This window comes from Haliaeetus leucocephalus, unplaced genomic scaffold, assembly GCF_000737465.1.
Source record: "Haliaeetus leucocephalus isolate CR32 unplaced genomic scaffold, Haliaeetus_leucocephalus-4.0 Scaffold206, whole genome shotgun sequence".
NCBI lineage: Eukaryota > Metazoa > Chordata > Aves > Accipitriformes > Accipitridae > Haliaeetus > Haliaeetus leucocephalus.
The window spans coordinates 2,702,973-2,724,314 of NW_010972642.1; the positions used below are offsets into that span (position 1 = coordinate 2,702,973).

General features: G+C 37.7%; 1 protein-coding gene across 1 annotated transcript in view; it reads right to left on the reverse strand.

Moving 5' to 3' along the window:
- The window catches only part of PIK3C2G (phosphatidylinositol-4-phosphate 3-kinase, catalytic subunit type 2 gamma), a 204,163-nt gene that overhangs the window by 95,475 nt on the left and 87,346 nt on the right, over positions 1-21,342 (reverse strand). Inside the window, exons 17-18 of the mRNA XM_010566333.1 lie at positions 16,359-16,452; positions 15,118-15,212 (exon numbers count right to left, since the gene is read on the reverse strand). Coding sequence (XP_010564635.1) covers positions 15,118-15,212; positions 16,359-16,452 — 189 coding nt within the window. The remainder of the gene's footprint in view (positions 1-15,117; positions 15,213-16,358; positions 16,453-21,342) is intronic.

The window sequence follows — 21,342 nt, forward strand, 5'->3', positions numbered from 1 at the left end:
ATGACATTGTAGAGAAGGTTAAGTAGAAGAATAAATACTGACTTCTAATACCAGACTCAACAACGGAAATGCTACAGGTCAAAGCAGAAATTAGCTGAGCTAGGTAAGCAGAGTTTTATCAGCTGTCATTATGCCAAGCCCTAAAGAAGCATTGGAAATCTTGTTTACTGTCTGACCTCCTCTGTGCCCAGTGCTCACAGGGTAATTATTACAGAGAGTAATGCCCTATTTCCTGGACAGAACCCCCCTTCCCTTGCTGATGTACAAACAAGGTCTTCCCTCAGTTAAAAATGTATAATGTGTTACAGCACTCATGATGAGGGTCTGTTCTTTAAGTTAATCCACGCCCTGTTCAATCCCTTCTGTGTTAGCCAAGATGGCAGCTGTCACACTAAAGCTAATGAGCCTGATTAATATCAATTCAGTAAATTAAATTTTTTTCCAGACATCAGATAATTTTGTACTAATCCAGACATTTATACCCATTTAATATCAGCTGACATAACATAATTTCTCATTTAACACTAATTGAAAACTACTGGTTTCTTATTCCAAAGAGCATTTGCTGTCACTTATAACTTATGGGGTTTTATACAGCTATTTTTCAAATATCATCATCAAATTTTATGTTTTCTGCCTAGTTGCAGAACTTTTATACCCAAGCATGTGACTGGTGATGTGGGCAGAATGGTACAATCAGGTAATTTCTCTTAAAGGTTTTCATTTCAGCAATTTTTCTTCCTATATATTTTACATGATATATTTGTAAAACTTCTGATTGAAACAAATTAATAAAAGTATAAGAAACAAGTCTTCATTTAAAGCAGTGTTGAACTTAGACCCTACAGTTTGGTTTTTTTGTTTGCTTGTTTGGTTTTTTTACTAAATAGTTCTGGGTTTGTTCAGCTTGCCTTCAGTTTTGGTTTCTTCAGATGCTACAGAAGAAAGTGCACTTCCTTACTGCTTTGCCATTTGCTCTTCTCTAACATAAAAGATAAAATCCCTCACTAGCTACAATTGAATGTCAATATTTATATATCAAGGAACTGACAAGAGGTAGGAGGAAGCATACTTCATTACACTCCTGGGTGAAGGACAGTATTAACCTTTGTGCGATGGAGTGTTTGCAGTGGCCCAACACTGTCATCACTGATGGCAAGTGGCATTCCTTGGGGCTGAACATATCATTTGAGCATTCTTGTCTGTCTGGGATCCTATCCCGTGGTTTTCACCATGATACTATCTTTCAGCTGTAACATGACCTGGTTGGACACTACAGAAAGTTACTGATGAAAATCTCCATCCAACAGATGATACCTATTACCAAGTTGCTTATTTAGGAAACACTCATTCTCAATCCTGCTTAAGATGAGAGCACCCTTTCTGCAAGACATTATCTAAGGACCACCCTGATGGCTCAAGAATTGAAGGACTGTGGAAACTGAATCAGTAAACAAGCCAAGACAATTACAGAATCCATTTGTAACTTACAGAAACATGTAATATCTGATGTCAGGAGGGACCTGAGGAGGTCCTCTGGTCTGTCTCCTGTTCAGAGCAGAGCTAGCTCTGATATTGGATGAGGTTGTTCAGAAGGCTTGGCCTCAGCAGCAGGTTGGGAGAGTTCCTGAGACAGGGGAAGGGACAGAGGTGCAATTTGACCGTATGATGACGAGTCCCCAGAACATGAGGCTGTTTCAAAAGATATGACAGGCAGGCCTTCAAGGATACAGTGGTTCACCTTCAGAAGACTTAAAATTCTGTTGACCATCATAACTTTTTGGAAACAGGAACATGAATAAGTGGGCAAAGAGCTGCATTTCTAAGTTCTGAACGTCACTCTGGTCTGCCTTCAGTCCCATCAACTGCACTGCAACTGAAAGGCAAGTTCTAGCAAGTACTTCTAGCTGGGGCCCAGCTGTCACAGAACAGCAAATACTTCAAAATTTCTGTGATATAGATTAAATTTAGGGTACAAAGTCACCACATTATTCTTTACACTGTCTTAACCACATAATTCAGAACTACCCTTGGGTTCAGAATAGCAGAGATTGGGGGTTTGCCTATGCCACTGCCTGGACAACATTCTCTTGCTTGTTTGGAATGCAAAAAATGTAAGAGCTTTCTCTGAATTAACAGCTGATTATTTAGTTACCACTAATTGGCCTACAGTCTTCCAGGTTCTTAGAAAAGCTATGTCAGGCAAGGGAGGACAGTTCAGTCAGAGTCAGGATTTGTGTGAAATGATGAAGTATAAGTCTCCAGTGGCTCCTCTGAAAGGGAAGTTGATGGCTATTTTCTAGAATCAATAACTTAAGACTGAGATAGAAGCACAGAGTGGTTACATGTCTAGGCACAAGGGTCTCCAGAGGAACATGTAGCAATATAGGCAATCAAATCAAAATTACAGTATATACAGAGGGGAGAGTAACAGCACAGGTTATACTTGGGAATAATGCTTTTTTGTGGAAGCAGTTCTAAGATCTCCCAGTTCTCTCAGGAGGTCTTCACCTGAATCTAAACTTCACAGCTGGGAAAAATTAACTCTTACTTCTTAGAGAACACAGCAGAACTATGTTACTTACTGTAGTACTTATCTCTGCTCTCCTCTTGCTTTTCTGCCTCCCTTCTCCTATAAAGATATTTTGCTTTGCTATCCTTCTCAGTTCCCTCAGTGACTACCAGTGACTACTCTTTACCCCTTAGCCTGCCTAAAATTTCTGTTGCATCACTTCAGACATAGTTCCACACTTTTGTGCAGACACTGGGAACATTGTGGCAATTCCCACCTTTTCCAAAGCAGTGAAGACTGCTCAGACTTCTGAGCCTGGGAGAAGAATTGGGATCCTGAAGCAGGAGAGACAGAAAAGTTTGTGGAGCAGGATGGAGGGAATTCCCAGTTTCAACCCTTTCAACTCCCAGTAGCATGCTGCTTTGCACATTACATCCTCTATCCATTTCCAAGTGAATCCTGAAGAAAGGTTTCAGTTTCCAAACAGGAAACACCATAGATTAGATTATAAAGACTACATGCAGGAAAGCATGTGCACCAGTGTATGTGTATCTGTGAATATAAGAACACCACTGCATACATGTGAGAAAGCGCTGGTCTGGGAATGGAGCGCAAGGAGGCCTTGCGGGAACAGCTATTTTAATTTCACTGGATGATAGACTGAACAATTGCTGGGGGAAGCTGAACATGAAAACTGAGCACTTATGTAAGGGAAAAAAAGTTGTGTTGTTTTTTTTTTTCCTATATGTACTTGGATATAAGCCCTGCTACACAAGCTAGAAAAATGAAGAGTAAGAAGCATAAACCAGGATTTTTTTGAGAGATATGTTGAGGGCTGCTTTGTTGTTTACATTGAAATATTTAGAGTCACCTTTTATGTCTAAGGATTTGAACTCTCCAAGCCATTTATTAGAAGAGATGAGAAAGGAAATCTCAGTTTGTGAGATAGGGATGCTGCCTGTTCAAAGAGATCATCCACTTGTGTATGTGCCATTGCTTCTTTCTTTAAGCGACCATTTAATTTTTGTTACTATGTTATATTATTTTAATACCTATCTCAGTGCACTCTCTCCTTTTAATGAGGAGGAATTTACTATTCTTAGTTTTACTAACAAGACGGTTCATTTACTTGCTCATTCACTATGGTTTATCTAGATCTTTATAAGGGAAGCAAGAACAGTCAGCAGTAGAGAAATCCTTTTCCTAGTTTGGGCCAGGCAATCTCTAAAAGCCATCTCCTAAAACATCTTAAAATTGATCACCTCTGCAGTTCTTCTCATCATTAATAATGTTAATAATACTAACAAAAGATGTTGGCTTTACTTCCGCAGCTGTTTATGCACACAACAGAACCTGCACCACTCTAGAACTGCAAATGCTCCAGTGCGCTTTGCTTGCGTGGCTCAACCACACCTTGGAAATCTGGTCCTCTAATATTTTTTTTCTGATGAGACCAACAGCCAGCATGTTATTTTGCTACTGTCTACTAAAACCCTGAACTGAATAGAAACAAAGTATGAATAGAAACAAATTTGTATTCACTTTTTAAAATTTTCAGTGGAGGTAATTTGTATTAGCTCTTTGAAAGAAAGATAGACAAATGAAAAACAATAGCTACTTCAGCACTGAAGTTTTGATCAACTTTACAACCAAATAATTTCCTGTATACACGCTGCCAGCAATTTATCCGGTCTTAAACCCCACCCTCCACTTAATGACACCTTTTTTTAAAATTTTTTTTAATTTAATTTTTTAACATACGCAAATGGGTTTTCCCTCAAGTAAGAGCCATCAGTGAACAGCAGCCAGGTAACATACTGCACAGATGAGATACCAATGGTATTTCAGAAATCGTTATGTTTAAAAGATGGTGTGTTTTCAAGCTAAGAAGTAAGAGAATCCTGGTTTAGGCAATTCAGATGAACACCAAGAGGAGATGTACCTGATATAACAACTTTTGTTTTAGGGATTTTCTTAAAATATGTGTTGCATCTCCTCTGAGTTGAGTTGAAAAAATGCTGCTGACTTGCTTTAGAATGAATGTGATAATTTTCAACAATGTATGGTGCGGGGGTGGGGGGGGGGATAAATCATTCAAAATAGCTCAATGTGGCACTCACTGGGTTACCTCAGTCACAAGTCTCTACTTTCATATCTCCAGTGACTAGCATAAGTATTAAGACTTTTTTTCAACTTCATCTGTCACTTCACATACCATCTGAATGTTTGCATCTAACCTCAGTGTTTCTGTGAAAAGCTTTGATTTTGATGAACATTTTTCAAAAAAGTTCAGTGAAAAATTCTTAACTACTTTAATCTTTCAGCTACCCAGTATTGATGTAATACTGTAATAAAATATCTCTGAATATCTTTATATAGGAATAATGGCCTTTCAGGAATAATGGCCTTTCAGAGACAAAAGTCAATGCTTGTAGCTTGATTTTCTTTCTGAAGCAAAGAAATAATGTCATGAACTTTACCAAACAGTATTCTGTGTATTTGATAGACACCACAGCAAAAGCTAAAGAACAATTCAGCTGTCTGTCTTTTGACTGAGATGTCTACTGCTTGTATGAACTACTGGGTAGAATCTTACAGGCTGTAGATTTGGAAGTAATCTTAATTCTTTTAGATTTACTGGTCACTTTCTATTATTTAATTCAAGGGTCCAACATACATCAGTTTCAACCAAGTGGGCTCTTTGCCAAGAAAACACCGAGTGAGATGATGTGAGGCATGGTCCATTGCATAATTCTCTTGCTTAAAAGGAGATTATTACAACATGTTAGCAGTGTTGTTCAAGCAAAAGAGCCACACAAAGACAACTCATCTGACAGTTCTTTCTTTCCTCTCTCAGCTTATTTTTAATTTGGTCCCCATCCAAATGACAACATTATGATTACAGACCAACGTACCATTTTATATGGATGAGCATTCAGAAAGCAATTAATGCTTACGGAAATATTTTCCAACAGCAAGGGTTTTATGAATTTAATCTTGACATACTCATCATCTGCAAATACCAAAAAATACTGAATTATAATAATTCTGCACTGTTGACCTGGTAAGACCTTTTATCAATCCTTCCCCCTCTCCTCCCCAGAAATATTGCCTTTTATTCTAGTTTTTTTATTTTATTTTAAAAACTGTTAATAATTATATTTGGTTTTGCATTAGGGACTTCTTAGAAAAATTCCCATTAGTCACAAAGTAATTTTCTGTTAAATCGTGTACTGATGGAACATATTCAACAAAGTCTAATTCATGATTCTCCTTTTTCTAATCTTTCAGTCATTTAGACAAAGGTCCAAGGCCCAGCTTTCATTCTGGTGGAGAATGATGATTAAACCTAGAAATATTAACCACAGAAACATACAACTGACAGCAACATTAAGATGACCAATAATTCATTACACTGAATGTCCTGTATCCACTTGAAGCCTCTCTCTGTTTATTCATACTCTTCCTTAAAGATGTCACCAAAAGTGTTCAGAAAAAAGAATGATTTACTAAACTCAAACCTGCGAGACATGCCTGTGATCAATTGCATGATAACTATAAATGAAGACTCCCAACATATCAATCCAAGAAACTCAGAGCCTGCTCTGCATTTATTCAAGTCACGCGGTAAGAACTTTGCAACACACATTCAAAGAAAAATGGATTGAAAACAACTCTCTAGGTTACCTCAAGACAAATTTTGCCAAAAACTGGTTTAAACAGCTATAGTTCAAACACAAAAGCTTGCTAAGCTGGAGAGAGAAAAAGACCTATAACAGAACAAGACTTATAAAATGTTTTACATAATCTGATGCAATTTCGAAACATCTGCAGATTCATTTTGCATACTATAATTGCCATTTATAGAAAAAAAGCTTTATACAAAGGAGTTCATAATGAAATAGTTTCCAAACATTCACAAAAGGTAAGAACTGAAAGTGCAAGCATGAAATGCAAAGCAAATAAACTTTTTAGATATTTTATCTGACAAAAGTGAAGTAAGGTGTCCTCTCCTAGTATTTCCTCTCTGCAATCAGAATCAGGTAGCACCAGGACTTTGTAGCACAGCAGCAGCCTGCTGGAAGACCCCTCTCAACTGCAGGATCGCTCTCGCCTGCAGAAGGCAACATGTCACCAGTGAAACACACCACCAGCTGCTCAGCTGAGAATCACAGGAGATTCTCCATGCTGTTCACTTCCCAACTGAGGATTTTACTCTCCAAAATAATTACAGCCTGATTTGGGAATTTTGCATCCCCTCTAAGTTGCAGCTACTGTTATTATTTATGATTTGGACATTTCAGATTATTAAAGTTGGTCACTTTTCATGTATTGGCCTAGCTCAATGAATACCTAAAGCGAATTTCAGTGTAAAGACATAGCTTCGTGGTTTACTTTCAGTCACCTTTTTCCAGCAGTCTTTCGCAGTATAAAAAACAAAACAACACCTCCATATCCCTCGAATTCATGACTGAAAATTATGCATTTGAAGTGACAGTACTAGATGAATGTTTTGTCAAAAGCTTTCCTGATTTATTACTACTCTTGTTTACATCCCCAAATGTTCCACTGGGACAAGTAAAGATTATGTGAGGTATCCATCAGGAAAAATTTTTGAAGGAAGCAACAATAAAACATTTTTAATGGAAAAAAGATGAAAGGCACAGATGAAAGCCTAGTGTGACACCTGCACAGAGCCCTGCTCTGAGTCTTTTCCTCAGCAACACTGGCTCCTCTTCCTCAGTCCTGTTCAACTCCACAAGTCGGTCATTATAGTCCATCACATCCCAGCATCAGAGACAAAGTAAGACCACCAAAACGGTCTGTTCAATCCTTTCTACAGAGGATAGCCAAAAGACAACACCCATCTTTCATATTCAGTTACGTTATTGGAGGAGTTATGATAGATATGACTCGAAGCTAGTAGGGAGTTTTCCAGCATAACTGAAAAACTAGGTTTGTCAGCTTCAACATTTTTAAATGCAGAAGGAGACAAACCAAAAATAAATCAGACAAGCAGTGTTTGGAAAAACAATGTACTGAAGAACATTTTCCTTAGTGCTACCTTATAAATCATGAAGCAGCTAAAAGAATTAAAGCCAGTTGCTCTTTCCTTTTTTTTTTCTTTTTATTTTTAGAAATCTTCCACCTTTTTTATCTTTTCAACTCTAAGTAGGTTCACTTGTATGTATACACAGTGGTGTGTTATTTCATTACAGTAACACGCACTGATAATTTTGGCATTTGCAGACTTTTTTATGTTGCACTTGACAATGTTAATCCTCAAATATGATTTTTGGCATGGAACTTCCTCTGTTCCAAAGGGGACACACACACAGAGTTATCTCTATGTTCAGTAACTTATTTAGCAGTAGCTGAATATTTGCCTGCACAAATACAATTAATGATGTGAACGATTGTGCTTCACTCCATTCTCATCTTGATATGTGACCACAAGGGTGCCCTACCTCTTCCTTTTCATGCTTGCACCCAATTTAGAAACACACATAGCATTCCTAGATTTCTAAACATTCAAGAACACATTTGTTCTGCTAAGAATCATTAGAATAATTAAAAACAGACACATGCACAACTACGTTATTTATGTCCTTTATCAAGGATTCACCAGATTGTGTCATATTCACTAAATTACAAAAAGGCATAGCTTTGTTTGCTTTATTAATTTTTAAAAGGGTTTTTTTTTAAAAAAGTGGTAATTTTTAACAGAGTGGGAAAACTAACTCCTTTATATTTAAAATGTTAAAATGTCATGTTTAGGTTCTTTGTTAACCTTTCCCAGTAGTGTTTGCAATTTGATTTTTAATTCTTTGGAATTTATTTTCATTTTCCTTTTATTTAGAAGTTTAAAAGTTTAAAGTTTTTATTATTTCAGTCAGAATATTTCAATTTATAAAGAGAAATCATAGCATCTGCAACATCTTTTCTCTTTAGTAAATAAGTGCTACATCCAAAGCCATTTAAATTCAATAAGTGAACTTAGTTCTAGCAAGACATGTCACACTTAGTCCCAGAGAATAACTGCCTGATTAAAAGGCCAGTAAAGTTAATAGAAAGAGTCTCATAAACTGCAAATAAGTACAGATTCAGACTTCTCTCTTTTGTACACAGAACAGTATAGACAGCAACTTTACAAATATTCCTACTAAAGGGTAGAACACCTGCCAACATGCCTGTAGCTCTGCCTGAAAGTATTCTTTCTAGCATGCAAACCAGGCTTTTGCATTGTCTCAGTCAATGTCAGTCTGTGCTTTAGGGGACACCTACAAGATGAAGTAGGAGACCCATGGAGCACTTCCCGGACCTGGAGCCAAACGGCACAGAGGTAGCAGGGCAAGTTGCCTCTGCAGCACACACGCAGACTGAGCCTTCGCTCCCCACCACTGGGCTTTGGGTCTCCCTGGTGCTCTGCGTGCTGCACCCTGTGGTCATAAGCTACAATTCTCTGTGGGTGCATTTGAGCCCATAGCTTCAGAAGTATTGTGAGGGTTATGTTATAGTCCACAAATGGTCGAGAGATTAAAAGACACTGAGGGTCAGCGTTATCTGCCTCAGATTGTTCACAGGAGCATGCAGGTATGGGTAGAGCAGTGTTGTAGGACAGAGTGTGCCAAAGCTGGGGCGCTTTTGCCCATCTTGTCTTCTAGGGGTCGTTCCTGGAGTGAACTATTCCCAGACTGTGTTCCAGTGCTATCTTGGAGAAAGCAGTCCAAAACAGGGTCAGAGAAGAAGGCAGCAGTTATAAATTACGGCAGACAAAAAAACTAGCACTTGGTCTTGCTCCCTGGTCCTCTTTTCTTGAGCAGCATTGACAAACCCAGGGTAGCTAGACACTGACAGTAGCTACTACCTCCTTTTACCAGTCCCAGCTGTGGTAATAGCCAGTTCACTCCTCTTTTTTTAGAGGTGGAAAAAAGTGCATCTAAAATAGTTTTTTCTTAAAATCTAAAATGTGTTGAATTAAATGTAAGATGGGGTTTTGTCCATTTAAACATAGCATTTGCCCACTAAGTCTGCAAATACTGAAGGTCAAAACTAACAGAGTTATGTTACTTCTTTGTGCTGCTTCGCAACAAAATCTCTTTGTTTTGTGTGACACCATTTTTTTCTGCGAACACTGAAAGTCTGTAAAGTCGGAAACAAAATAATTGTCTGTCTGTTTTCCAAGGCAATAATCCAAGTCCCACATGGCTAATAATGAAGCACTTAGCACAGTAGACAGTTGAATCATTATCTCACAAAAATAATGTTCTAATGGTGTCATTTACTATATATATAAGTAAATAGAGAAAAAAAAGTCTCCAAATTATTTGCATTTCATAAGTAAGAATTATGAGTTCAGAACTAAAATCGCTAGATGGGAACCCATTCTATGGTTGAGGTTCTCTACAGTCCAAAATATAATGATGATCACATCAAGTACTCTGAATTCAGATGAGATTTATAATCATCACTTGGTTGAATGACATGTTGCCATGGTTTAACCCCAGCCAGCAACTAAGCACCACTTAGACCCTCACTTCCCTCACAGTGGGATGGGGGAGACAATCAGAAGGATCAAAGTGAGAAAATGCGTGGGCTGACACAAAGACAGTTTAATAGGTAAAGCAAAAGCCGCGCACACAAGCAAAGCAAAACAGGGAATTCATTCCCCACTTCCCATGGCCAGGCAGGAGTTCAGCCATCTCCAGGACAGCAGGGCTCCAGCACCCGTAACGGTGACTTGGGAAGACAAATGCCATCACTCCGAACGTCCCCCCCTTCCTTCTCCTTCCCCCATCTTTCTATGGTGAGCATGACATCCTATGGTCTGGAATATCCCCTGGGTCAGTTGGGGTCAGCTGTCCCGGCTGTGTCCCCTCCAACTCCTTGTGCCCCCCCCAGCCTCCTCGCTGGTGGGGTGGGGGGAGGAACAGAAAAGGCCTTGGCTCGGTGTGAGCACTGCTCAGCAGGAACGACAACATCCCTGTGCTATCAACACTGTTTTCAGCACAAATCCAAAACACAGCCTTATACTAGCTACTGTGAAGAAAATTAACTCTATCCCAGCCAAAACCAGCACACACATTACTCTCAGAAGGTTTGTAAGGTTGAGCAGCTCCAGACTTGAACTCAAATCCTAATGCAGACTAGCAAAACAACTGATCAAACATATATCAGGACTGGCTATTCATGTGTTTAAAGTTACATATATGATTAAGTGATCTTTTGATTCTGATCAGTAAGAAGGACCAAATTAACACAAAACAAAATAGATGACTTTTGTATTTACATTAATGTCATTTTAATGGGTTGGGCTTTTCAGCCTGCTCTACACAGCTATTTAGTAAGTTCATTAATAATTAGCAGACTTGATAACTTCTGACTGTGGGAGAAAGACACCATAATGTGGGAAGAGAAAGAGCTGGAGGATGGCTGCCTGTTTAATGTTCAGATAATTAAGAGATTTGGACATATGAGCATCTGCTTGATTTATTCCTTCTTTTGAAGTCTTCAAGTAAATTATGTTTAATGTAGACCAGTTTTGACAAAGAAAAATATATTTCCTTTCAGAAAAGATGAAGCAATACTCTACTGTTCCAATACTGGAGTGTAGAATGAAACTAAGTGGTGACAATTTTGGAAAACATAGTATTGAGGGATAAACCTCCCAGTAGCAGAGAATTTAACTGGGTTCTTTTTAAACTTTTTTGCATTGGCTATGTTCTTTTTGCTTCTTACAGTTCTTCATATAGAAAAAGAAACAGAAGTAAAATATTATGTTCCAGCCTTGAAATCAATAGTCTAATTCACATTGCTTTCAGTGTGCTGGATTTCACTAAGAGCTCCTTTTTAATCTCACATTCTTACTTATCAACAAGATGTGGACTGGAAAAGATAAAAGACTACTCCCTTTTGGTCGTCCGTCAAAATGTAGTTGAGAAATGCTGCAAACTAGGAAAGTTCTATAAAGTTTCAGTGACTTAGCAGACAAGGTACACAAGGACATTTTGCCTTCAGCAAGGATTTCATCTGACTTACTCTTTTCTTGAGCTAAACATACTACATTCTCATGCTCCGCCAAAATTTACCAGCACTCGTACTCTTCCATGACAATGCAACCTGTTTCTTAGCACCACCTTCAAGCAGGTGCCACAGGTCCTAGAGGACACTATACTTCTCCCCATTATTTAAATCCTCCTGTGGAAGGCAACCATCTGTGAGACATAGTCCTGGCCACCTGCTGCCCCAGCCAGCTGTTTCGGTGGTATACTGCAGCTGCCAACATGTGAAAGTAGCTAAAAGCCAAAAACACTCAAGCAAGTGGGAAACCGATTGGCAGGCTGCCAGAGACAGAGGGGTGGATTAAAACTCTAGCACAAAAGCTGACAAAAACCCCTTGTGTGTGAAACACAGTAGCAAGGAGATAAACGGAGACTTTCAGCAAGCAGAAGGTCCCAAGGGGGCTCAGCAGGTTTCTTTCCCCTCAAGCAACTTTTCTGCTTTGCTAGAACCAGTTTAATAACTTCTCTTCTCACCATAGCTCCAGGGAACGGGAAAACTTGCTCCAGCCTTCTCCCCTCCCAGGAACTCTGATGGGAAAAGACTAGAATCAGAGTGAATTTCCAGAAGACGGGGAGCAGGGTAAATGTTCCCCATGCCTCATGGACATTAGAAAATCTTGAAATAAGACTAAAAGGGGATTTAAGTGGTACATGGGTCCTGTGCTGGCACTGTACGTGTGGGCAATTTTTAGTCTCCTTGAGAAGGGGAGTGCATTCAAAAGTACCAATGAGGAGTTGAAACTCTGATGGATGCAGAAGGCCCAAATTCCTCAAGAATTTAGAGAACAGAAAAGTCACACGTGATTAAACCCCCTCCCCCCCCCAAACACACAAAAGGTGTAAGGTCAATTACCTTTTCACTCTAAATAGCAGAATTAATGTGACAAATCTACAGCAGATACAAGCAAAGAACAGACTGAAGCTATCCTGATTTACAACAGCTAAAGATGTGTCCCAAGAATGAATATTCTAGCTGTTCTGTCCACCTTTGCCAATTACTGTCCCAGAATTTTTAAATAAAATCTTCAGACTAACTTATCACTTCTTGATGGAAAGGAGTTAATTTACTATCCAACATTAATATTAAAAAGGTGATGAGCTGGTACATCATTGTTGGGTAGCTGCTTATCTTTGGTGTGCAGGGAAATTGAGTCAATTTTAAATAACTGAGATATTATAAATTATATTTGTCATTAAAAGAAGTTAGCGTTGACAGTCACCACCATTTCCGGTAACTAGTTTCTAGATTTACAATAGTGTTGTAAAACATGGAAGTTAAAATCAGTTGACTTTTCCCCTGTGGTTCTGAAATCACATCACCAGTTTTCTGAATTACATTAGAGTCTTCTTTTCCAAGTTTTATTTTGGGTGGGTACACTGTGCACAATGTTGTTTTATTTAATAGTGGAATGGTAATGTTATTCATTACAATTAAAAATAAACATAATCTTGTTAGTGAAGTTTGTTTTTACCAGTCCTCGCTTCTTGATTGCTAATTTGGTAATGAAACAGAATGCAACACTTGAGAATGTTACCTAATTGCATTTCTTAAAAGAAGTTATGTGAGTGTACATGCACATATGTGTTCCCCACATTATTAAATCATTGAGCTTATTTCTAAAATCTCTTTAGAGATAAGTGGAAGAAAAACTCTGTTTTCCATTACTTTTATAAGGCCTGAAATTCAATTTATGAAGTAAAGGAAAGCCTTTATTAATTAGTTAAGGCTTTATTAATAAAAACTATGAAATTACTGTTAAATTTTCTAAATAGAATTTATGACTTGGGAAACTGCCTTTTAAAATACTGGAACAAGAATATGAATAATTACATAAATTGAAATGTTAGGTAGAAAACAGTTTACTACTGAAGAACATGGTGCAGCAGAGTAACCAAAGGAAAAAGACTGTATAGTGTGACAAATACAAGAAGCAAAATTTTGAGAGATGTGTGCCATATTAAAGTTCTCAGTTTAGATTGAAACATTTGAACAAAAAGCCTAAATAAAAGAGGTACCCAGCATGAACAGGGCTACTACCAGCTGAAAGGCAGAGAACACAGTGAACATTGAGAAATATTCTATTCGATGTGAGTATATATAGTTGTGCCATATATTAAGCTATATATTAAATAAATGTATTTTGCCACATTAAATTGTACTGTGCCAGATAAGGATATCTATTATTCAGGATGGGATATCTCCTCTATATTACCCAAGATTATAATATTAGACAGCTTGAACAAAAATTGGGGGAAAAAAAAAATGGGGATCTACACAGGTCTACCCTGCAAAGTAAAGATCAAGATGACTGCAGATACTTAGTCATTTTTCTTCTGAGAAGAAGAGAGGAGTTAAAGAAAACACAGGCAAACCAATGATGTTCCCACTGTCCATTGAACTCCAGCAATCATTTCTAATTGTACAGGAAAACTACCAACTCTCTGGGCACATTTAAGAACTCTAGACTGGACATTTTATATCCAGTATGACTAAGTTTAACATTAGATCGTAGAAATAGTCTCAGGCATATTTCAGGCACTGTCAGAAAAATGGCTTGCTAAATGTGGTTCCTCTTCATTTGACAGATATGCTCATTAGGCATGTTATTGTTATCCTACTCATTTCAGTGAAACAAACACGTTCATAATTCAGTTTTATCCTCACTAACACTTCCAGAGATCATGCAGGTATGAAAGTATGATCTATGCTCTTTCTGACCTCACACTTCATCAACCAAATGATCACATTTCAAGTTGTTGTCTTTCCTTTGCAGGGAGGAAAGCCTTTCCTTTAAGGGGTCTGAACCAGTGAAACTGTAAATGAAAGTTCAGTTCACCCATCATTACTAAACATGAAAAAAAAAAAAACCCAACCCAATCCACAACAGTTTGATTTTCAGATCACAGGGCAGTCATTCAGACAGCAGAAAGCCACATTCCTATTCAGAGCACCTTGAAGTAACAGCACAGCAAACAGAATAACCACCACATGCAATAATACAATTACAGAGGTCTTTATATTGTAAAGGTAGATGGTGAACGGCAGTTACTGTCAGGACTGGTACATCTCCATAATCACAAGAAGAAACTATTGGAAACTCTACCATCACAAGTTAGAATGATATGCTAAGGGGTAAGAGATACACTTTGACACATGTGAGAAGTCTGACAACTTCAGGAGAGGTCAGAGAAATCGGAAAAGCAGGATCCCTTATAAGTAAGCCAATGCTGCTTGGAGCTTGCAAATTTTGAGGAAGACTATTTGGCTCAAACCAGAAAACGCAGAAAAATACAAATGGTATCTTACTTCAGTGAACCAAACTTCCCCCAATCCCTCCTGCGAGGTGCAGGAGGAAGGCAGATAATTAGGTCTTTTATACAATTTACTCATACCCAGTACTGTAAGGGGAATAAGGAAGGAGCCAAACCCTAGGTTTTCTGATTTTTGATTTTAAACGAAAAGCAAGTTGGTCACCAATAGAATCATGGATAAAGTTCACTGTAACAGAAAACGGCTGTGATAGTAATGGCAAATGACCTTACCAGTAAAGTTGGTGGGCTACCTGGATGCTCTGAAGAGAACGATTCAGCAGGAGTTTCACTAGAGGGCTTTCAAGACTCCACTCAAACTTGAGCACCTTAACAGATAAATTAATAATAAGAATCATTTGTATGCTGGCTTTGTCATCTTTCCTTTGTAAGAAAATTAATCAGAAAGGACCCAGTGCTTAGTTTTAACGAAGCAATCAACATATGGAGAATGTCCTAGCAATGCAATGAGCAACGAAACTTCAGGACACGTGTCTGCCACCATCTGTAAGACAGGCAGCTATCATCCTGATTCTAGCTGTCTTAACATATATGCAAATAAGCAGCTTTTCTTCCCCTGCTTAAAACTATCAATGCTATATTTAAATTTTTATCTGATTACCTGGTTTGCAAAATAAACTTATTTGTGAAACAGAAGCTCTGGAAGGTGAAAGGTCACATAAGTGTCCTGCTGTGTGAATGTTGTGAAGCTGTGCAGGTTCCACTGCTTCACAGTAGTGGATTACACAAATATATTCATACATATATATGTATCTAGATATATGTACATATGTGCATGCATTTATAGAAATATATATTTAAAATGACAGAAAAAACCCTGAGGAACTCTGAAACATGGAATAGTAAGCAATCCATGTGCACAGTGTTACAAAGTAAGGGGATAAAGCTTTCAAAGGTTCCTCCTTAACTGCAGCACAGGACCTACTCAACCACAAAGTGATTGCTTTGGAAGCTGTGGGTCTGTAGCTTGTAAAACATTAATTTCCAGTGAAATGCAATGTACATCTATAAAGAGACAATTCTACAACCAAATTGCCCTGGTTACTCTGTGCTAACAATGATTTTCCCCATATATGTGGTATTAAGAAAACTGTGATTTGTTACACTGCCATTTGCTTCCTTGACTGCAACAAAGCCCTGCCACCACCAGCCCCTGGTCTGGTGGTCATAGCACAATTTCTGTTGTTCAGATGCATTTTTTATTTTTCATTGTGACATGAAAATGCTTTCCTTTCTGTATACTACAAGTTCAATCAGCATGTCGAAACAATTCTGTTCTCTTGAGTGGAAAACAGTCTATACCTCAGCCCTGTTGTTAATTCAATCATTGCATCAGCTGACCGGCGTTTCTTATTTATTCCTCTTACAATGTATCAAACTGAAAGAATCAAAAGTATTTAATGAGGTTATTGATCTGGACAGAAGACTTCCATGGCTATCAATTTCTTCCTTACCTGAACCAGCTGTGGGAGGTATTCTAACAATTCATCATTTGACATATTTTCTATTTGTTGGACTGCTGTCTTGCGAATATCTTGATCTGGAAAACTAGAGCAAAACAAATAGATATCATTAAGAGCTACTGAACCACTGCAACTCTCATGAGCTCTCACTGATATAAAGGGTTAGAAAACCAGGTTTTCTCTCAAAATGAAATAGGAAAAAAAAATCAATTCATTTGCTTTACTGTAACAAGAGTCAAGAAACACATAGCAGATAACTTAATTGGATTGACTGGTACAGTGTCATACAGGGGAAAAAAAGAAACCTGATCTTCAAATATCTTTTTTAATTTGAGCTATCATGTACTGTAATTTCCTGAAATATGAAGCAAATTATGGATCTTTTGCTGCTCTTACTTACCTGAAATAGGAAATTTCTATGCTACAGGAACTTTTAAGTCACTTGAAGACTTCTTTTGTTCTGAGCAACAACACAAAAGCTTGAAATTTCCCACACAAAAAGGGTTCATTTCAGATAATTTATTCCAATGTCAGCTCTTGTATCACAATACAATAAAAAATATTTTAAACAGAAGTAATTTTGAAATGGAAAACACATTTTCTTTTTAGTTTTTCTAAAGGAAAATTTAGTAAAAAAATCAACACCTGCCCCCAGAAAGGCTCCAAGTCAGTGAAACAGCCATTTCTGATGATGAAATGTTCAAGTAGTCAGCATGAACTGTATTCTCAACAAATTCAGGTTGAAGTCAGAGTGGCTGTAGCTTAATATAGATTTTGTGATGGAGCTCTAACTGTAAAAATGATAAATGAGGAAAACACAGTGTACCAGCACTGATAAAACAGGGAAAGAAGGCTGGATAATATAGCTAGTCAAAACATTTTTCTTTAAAAAAAGAAAAAGAATGAAATTTTGATCTGACTGATCAAAACTGACTCTTAACAGAACATTTTATCTCTTCAGAGAAAAAGACAAAAAGTATACAGTGTTTCTTTTAATATTTGAAAGCTGGAAAATAATCTTTTAAGGACTTATTTTGAAAAACTAAAATACAAAAGTAATTTCCGCCTTTTCATGTGTTGCATTTGTAACATTAATTGTGATACATGGAGAATTTCACGTACACAGAAGTTGCCTACAGTCCTTCACAGTTAGCTGTTCTGGTACTGTCCCGCCTCCACAAGGAAAGGAACAGATGTGCTCTTCTGTGCATGTCTGCTATGTGGTGGCACACGTAACTACCTGTCAGCACTTGAAGCTTGTCCGTTGCCATCCCAAGAACCTTTTCTCCTGAAACAAACTGAAAATGTTCGTACAGACCTTTCAGACACCAGGGCAGCAAGAGTGGTCATCTCTGCCAAAGGGGCAAAAATGTCTTCAAACAGCACCACAGTCAATTAGATATTGTTCAAAAGAGCTGCTGGGCTTTGATCCAGTTCTCGGAGGGCAAGTACCTGCCCCAGTGAGTCCCTCCCCTGTGAACTGATACAGCTATTAGGCTCTTTTGAAAATCTCCGATTCAGCAGTCTAGGCATACATAAAAATGGTGAGTAAAGGACACAGATTATTCTGTCAATTCACCCCGGAGAAAGTCCTTTGAAATAGGAACCATCGTGTATGGCAGAAGGTGTCACGGGGCCACCAGTATTACTGCTTTATGAGCTCAACACAAAACCAGACTGCTCTCTTCCCAGCTCCCCATCCAGCACCTTTTGCCGAAAATATACCCACTAGAAAAATAAATCAGAAGTGAAACACAGGAGACAGTACCACATTTGCAGCAATGACTGCTCATTGTTATCAAGAGAGAAAGAGAAGAAATTGTAAAGGTAAGTGCTCAGAAGTATAATGGCACCTGCGGCTCTAAACTTGAGCTTTTAAGTTCAGTAAAACAACCTGAAGTAAAAACTGTGTACACTTTGATCATTGAATTAACTACAGGCCGTCAAATAAAAATGTGGATATTCTGAAAAAAAATGGCTAACGGACTTATTTGAAAGGCCTGGCTTTCTGTGCTGCAGTCGGCTGCCACCTGTAGCACTTTCAAACCCCCTTTCAACAATGCGGCTCAGGTCTGATTTTATTATTTTGTTTGTCTGTTATGGTACATATTTGATGATGTTTTGAATACAGTTTATAATTGTTTGTGTAATGCCGAGAGGGCCTTGATGGGGAGAGAGGGAATACATTATAAATAAATTATCATGATAGCCTCAAATTAGCCTATTTTGCAAGGATCATTTTTTTATGTATTTATTCTAGACAACCTATTAGGAATATGAAGTTGTTACTTTAATATTCACATGGCTATTTAGAACAAAACATATTTGAAGGAGGACTGAATATTAAAGAAAAAATAATTCCTTTCATATCATCCTATCTTCTAATTATGCAATTGCTCCAAAGGCCTATGGGCCATGTTTGTGCAGATAATATGGAAATTAGTCTTTCCCTTTCCCTTCTTGCCTAGTTCAACAGGTTACTGAACAGTGAAATATGCTCTATACAGGCAACCAAGTCAAGCAGAAAAATGTTGTTACTTAGTTACTGCTTGTCCTTACTAGCAGCCAACATTTGAATATATGCAATGCTGATGAGAGAAACTCCTATTTTTTTTCCAGCAAAACAAAGAATGATAAAGTTATTTTAATCCCAACCTTTCCAGAAAATTCAACAGCTAACATTTGATTTGTTTAGAATTAATTTGCTGCGAGTCAAAACTAGGGCTATATCTAAGTCAGCGAAAGTATCTTTAGGAGATGTGATTAGAATAATTATGAGCTCAAATGCAAAGGCACTGTGGTGAAAAATCTACAGGTTAGTTGCTTCAGGAAACATGGCTCTTCTCACTCTTCTTGAATGAGATTTGGGTAATTTGTTGGTCCTGGTTACTAAACTGTTTCCTTCAGCTTGTAGATCTTGAGTTGAATCTTTTTGAAAGAATGGGCAGTTAACACATTCTTTTAACTACCCAACAATTTGTTAAGCCCCAGGTGTACTATCAATTGCTCTTTGAATTTCAGTTTTGGTCAAGGCCACAGGTACAATAGAAAAATATTTAACTCTATTTGTTTTACCCCTTACATTTGTATTTGAGCAAATATTTAACATCCTCAGAAACACTAGAACTACACCAAATACTTAGCAACTCAACTAGTATTACATGGTGTTTATGCTGTTCATGCTTACATATATCAGTTTATTTGCTAAAAGCCAGTAACAGGGTAAGGTCTAGAAGCAGATCTGAGTAAAAAATCCTACCCTTCACATACCTGGAAACTATGCTATCTTGTAGTCTGGTAATTAATTATGGCTAGAGGGTTTTTTTCCAGTGAATAATCTTGCAAACTTTGAGTGTTGCATTAAATATGATTTTAGTAATCCATAAATTAGCCTTGATTAGAGGGCACAATTAATTGATTTTTTGGATCTGTGACTCAATGCAAGAGAAATCACTTTAGGTCTAAGAAAAACAACTTCATATTTTGGATATTAGAGGACAGCTGATTTCCAGAGCTTGCTACAATGAATGTGTAATCATTTACACATACTGAAAACTCTGGAAGCAGAGAATTGAGACCACTGTATCACAACAAATACAGTATTCCAGTATTTAAGGGTACTCTCCTAAGAAAGAGGAGCTCATCTGTATCAGAGCTTGTCTATATCAGATCAATTTTGCAAAAGATTTGAACCATAGATTATCGGGTTCCTGACATGGGGCCTCTGACAATGGCTTCAGAGAGGCAGGAGATTCAGGCACTCCTCTTCCTAGCTGTTTTATGCTCATCACCAAAATCTCTGAGAATTTAGCTAGAAAAAAAGCAACTTAAACGAAAAACCTTTAACAATGCTTGTATGACTCTTTCTTTGCATAGTTTCAAAATGGCAATTTTCATCCAGGTTTCAAATTACTTCTAGTTGTGGGTTTTGGTTTTTTTTCCCTCAACAAAGAACCCATTGGTCAATAAATAATTAGTGAACAGCACTACGGTGTTTCTCATTTATTGGCCTGACTACATTGTAATATATTGTAGCTTTCTCCTTTTGGCTGATTTTATTTGTTCTCTCTTCATGTAATGAGTACTCCACAACAGAGATTGTGACTTCTTATAAATATGTTCCAGATTTACACACTCAGAGACACTACTGAAAGATAAAGAATATGTAAATTATAGTTGTTAAGCCTAGTCCTTAGCACTAGGTCACACTATGCAGGACTTCAAATTTCCCCTTCGCAGCTCATCTTGCAACCTGGATTCTCCTTAAGTTATGAAACTGATTTCCTTTGATATTTAACCTCAGCACCCCTTTTGGTGTTTTGTTCTTCCCTTCCTGCATGATGCCAATGAGTGACAGCCACGCATTTTATAACTTCTGCCTAAGTAGCTGTAGATTGTTACGTCTCCCTTGAGACTTTAAGATGGTAAAAGTTGAATTTTGAGCTGGATGAGCATAGATTAGAATTTGCTTTAGAAGTAAGAACAACTCACAATCTTTGATTCTTTTCATAAAGATAGCCAGTAGGGAGCTATTTGTCTAGCTGTACCTTTCAGCTAAATCAGATTCAAACAGAAAACTAAGTGCTGCTGAGGCATCCTGTGGTTTTGTGAAATTCTCTTGGGATTTTAGCATCTGCCAGTGGTGACTTGATTGTAAATGAGAAATAGATGTGCATTTCTTTTTTATCAGTTTTATTATCCTAATTTCATTGCACTGTCTCAAACAACCCTATGCTAGAAGATATTTGTCAGGTAAATAGAAATGTACAGTTCACTACATTTTCTAGCATGTGAGGATCTCTGTAAGAACAGCATGGCCTTTCATGAGCCATCTTTTAAGTTAGAGGCTTATAACATGCCACATATTTCTGCAATACCCTTCACACTTTACGTTCTGTTGCATTTTCAAAAAAAAGACTCCAGTCCCATAACATGCATGCTAAGTCTGGTAGAATCAAGGAAGGCTCAGCTAACA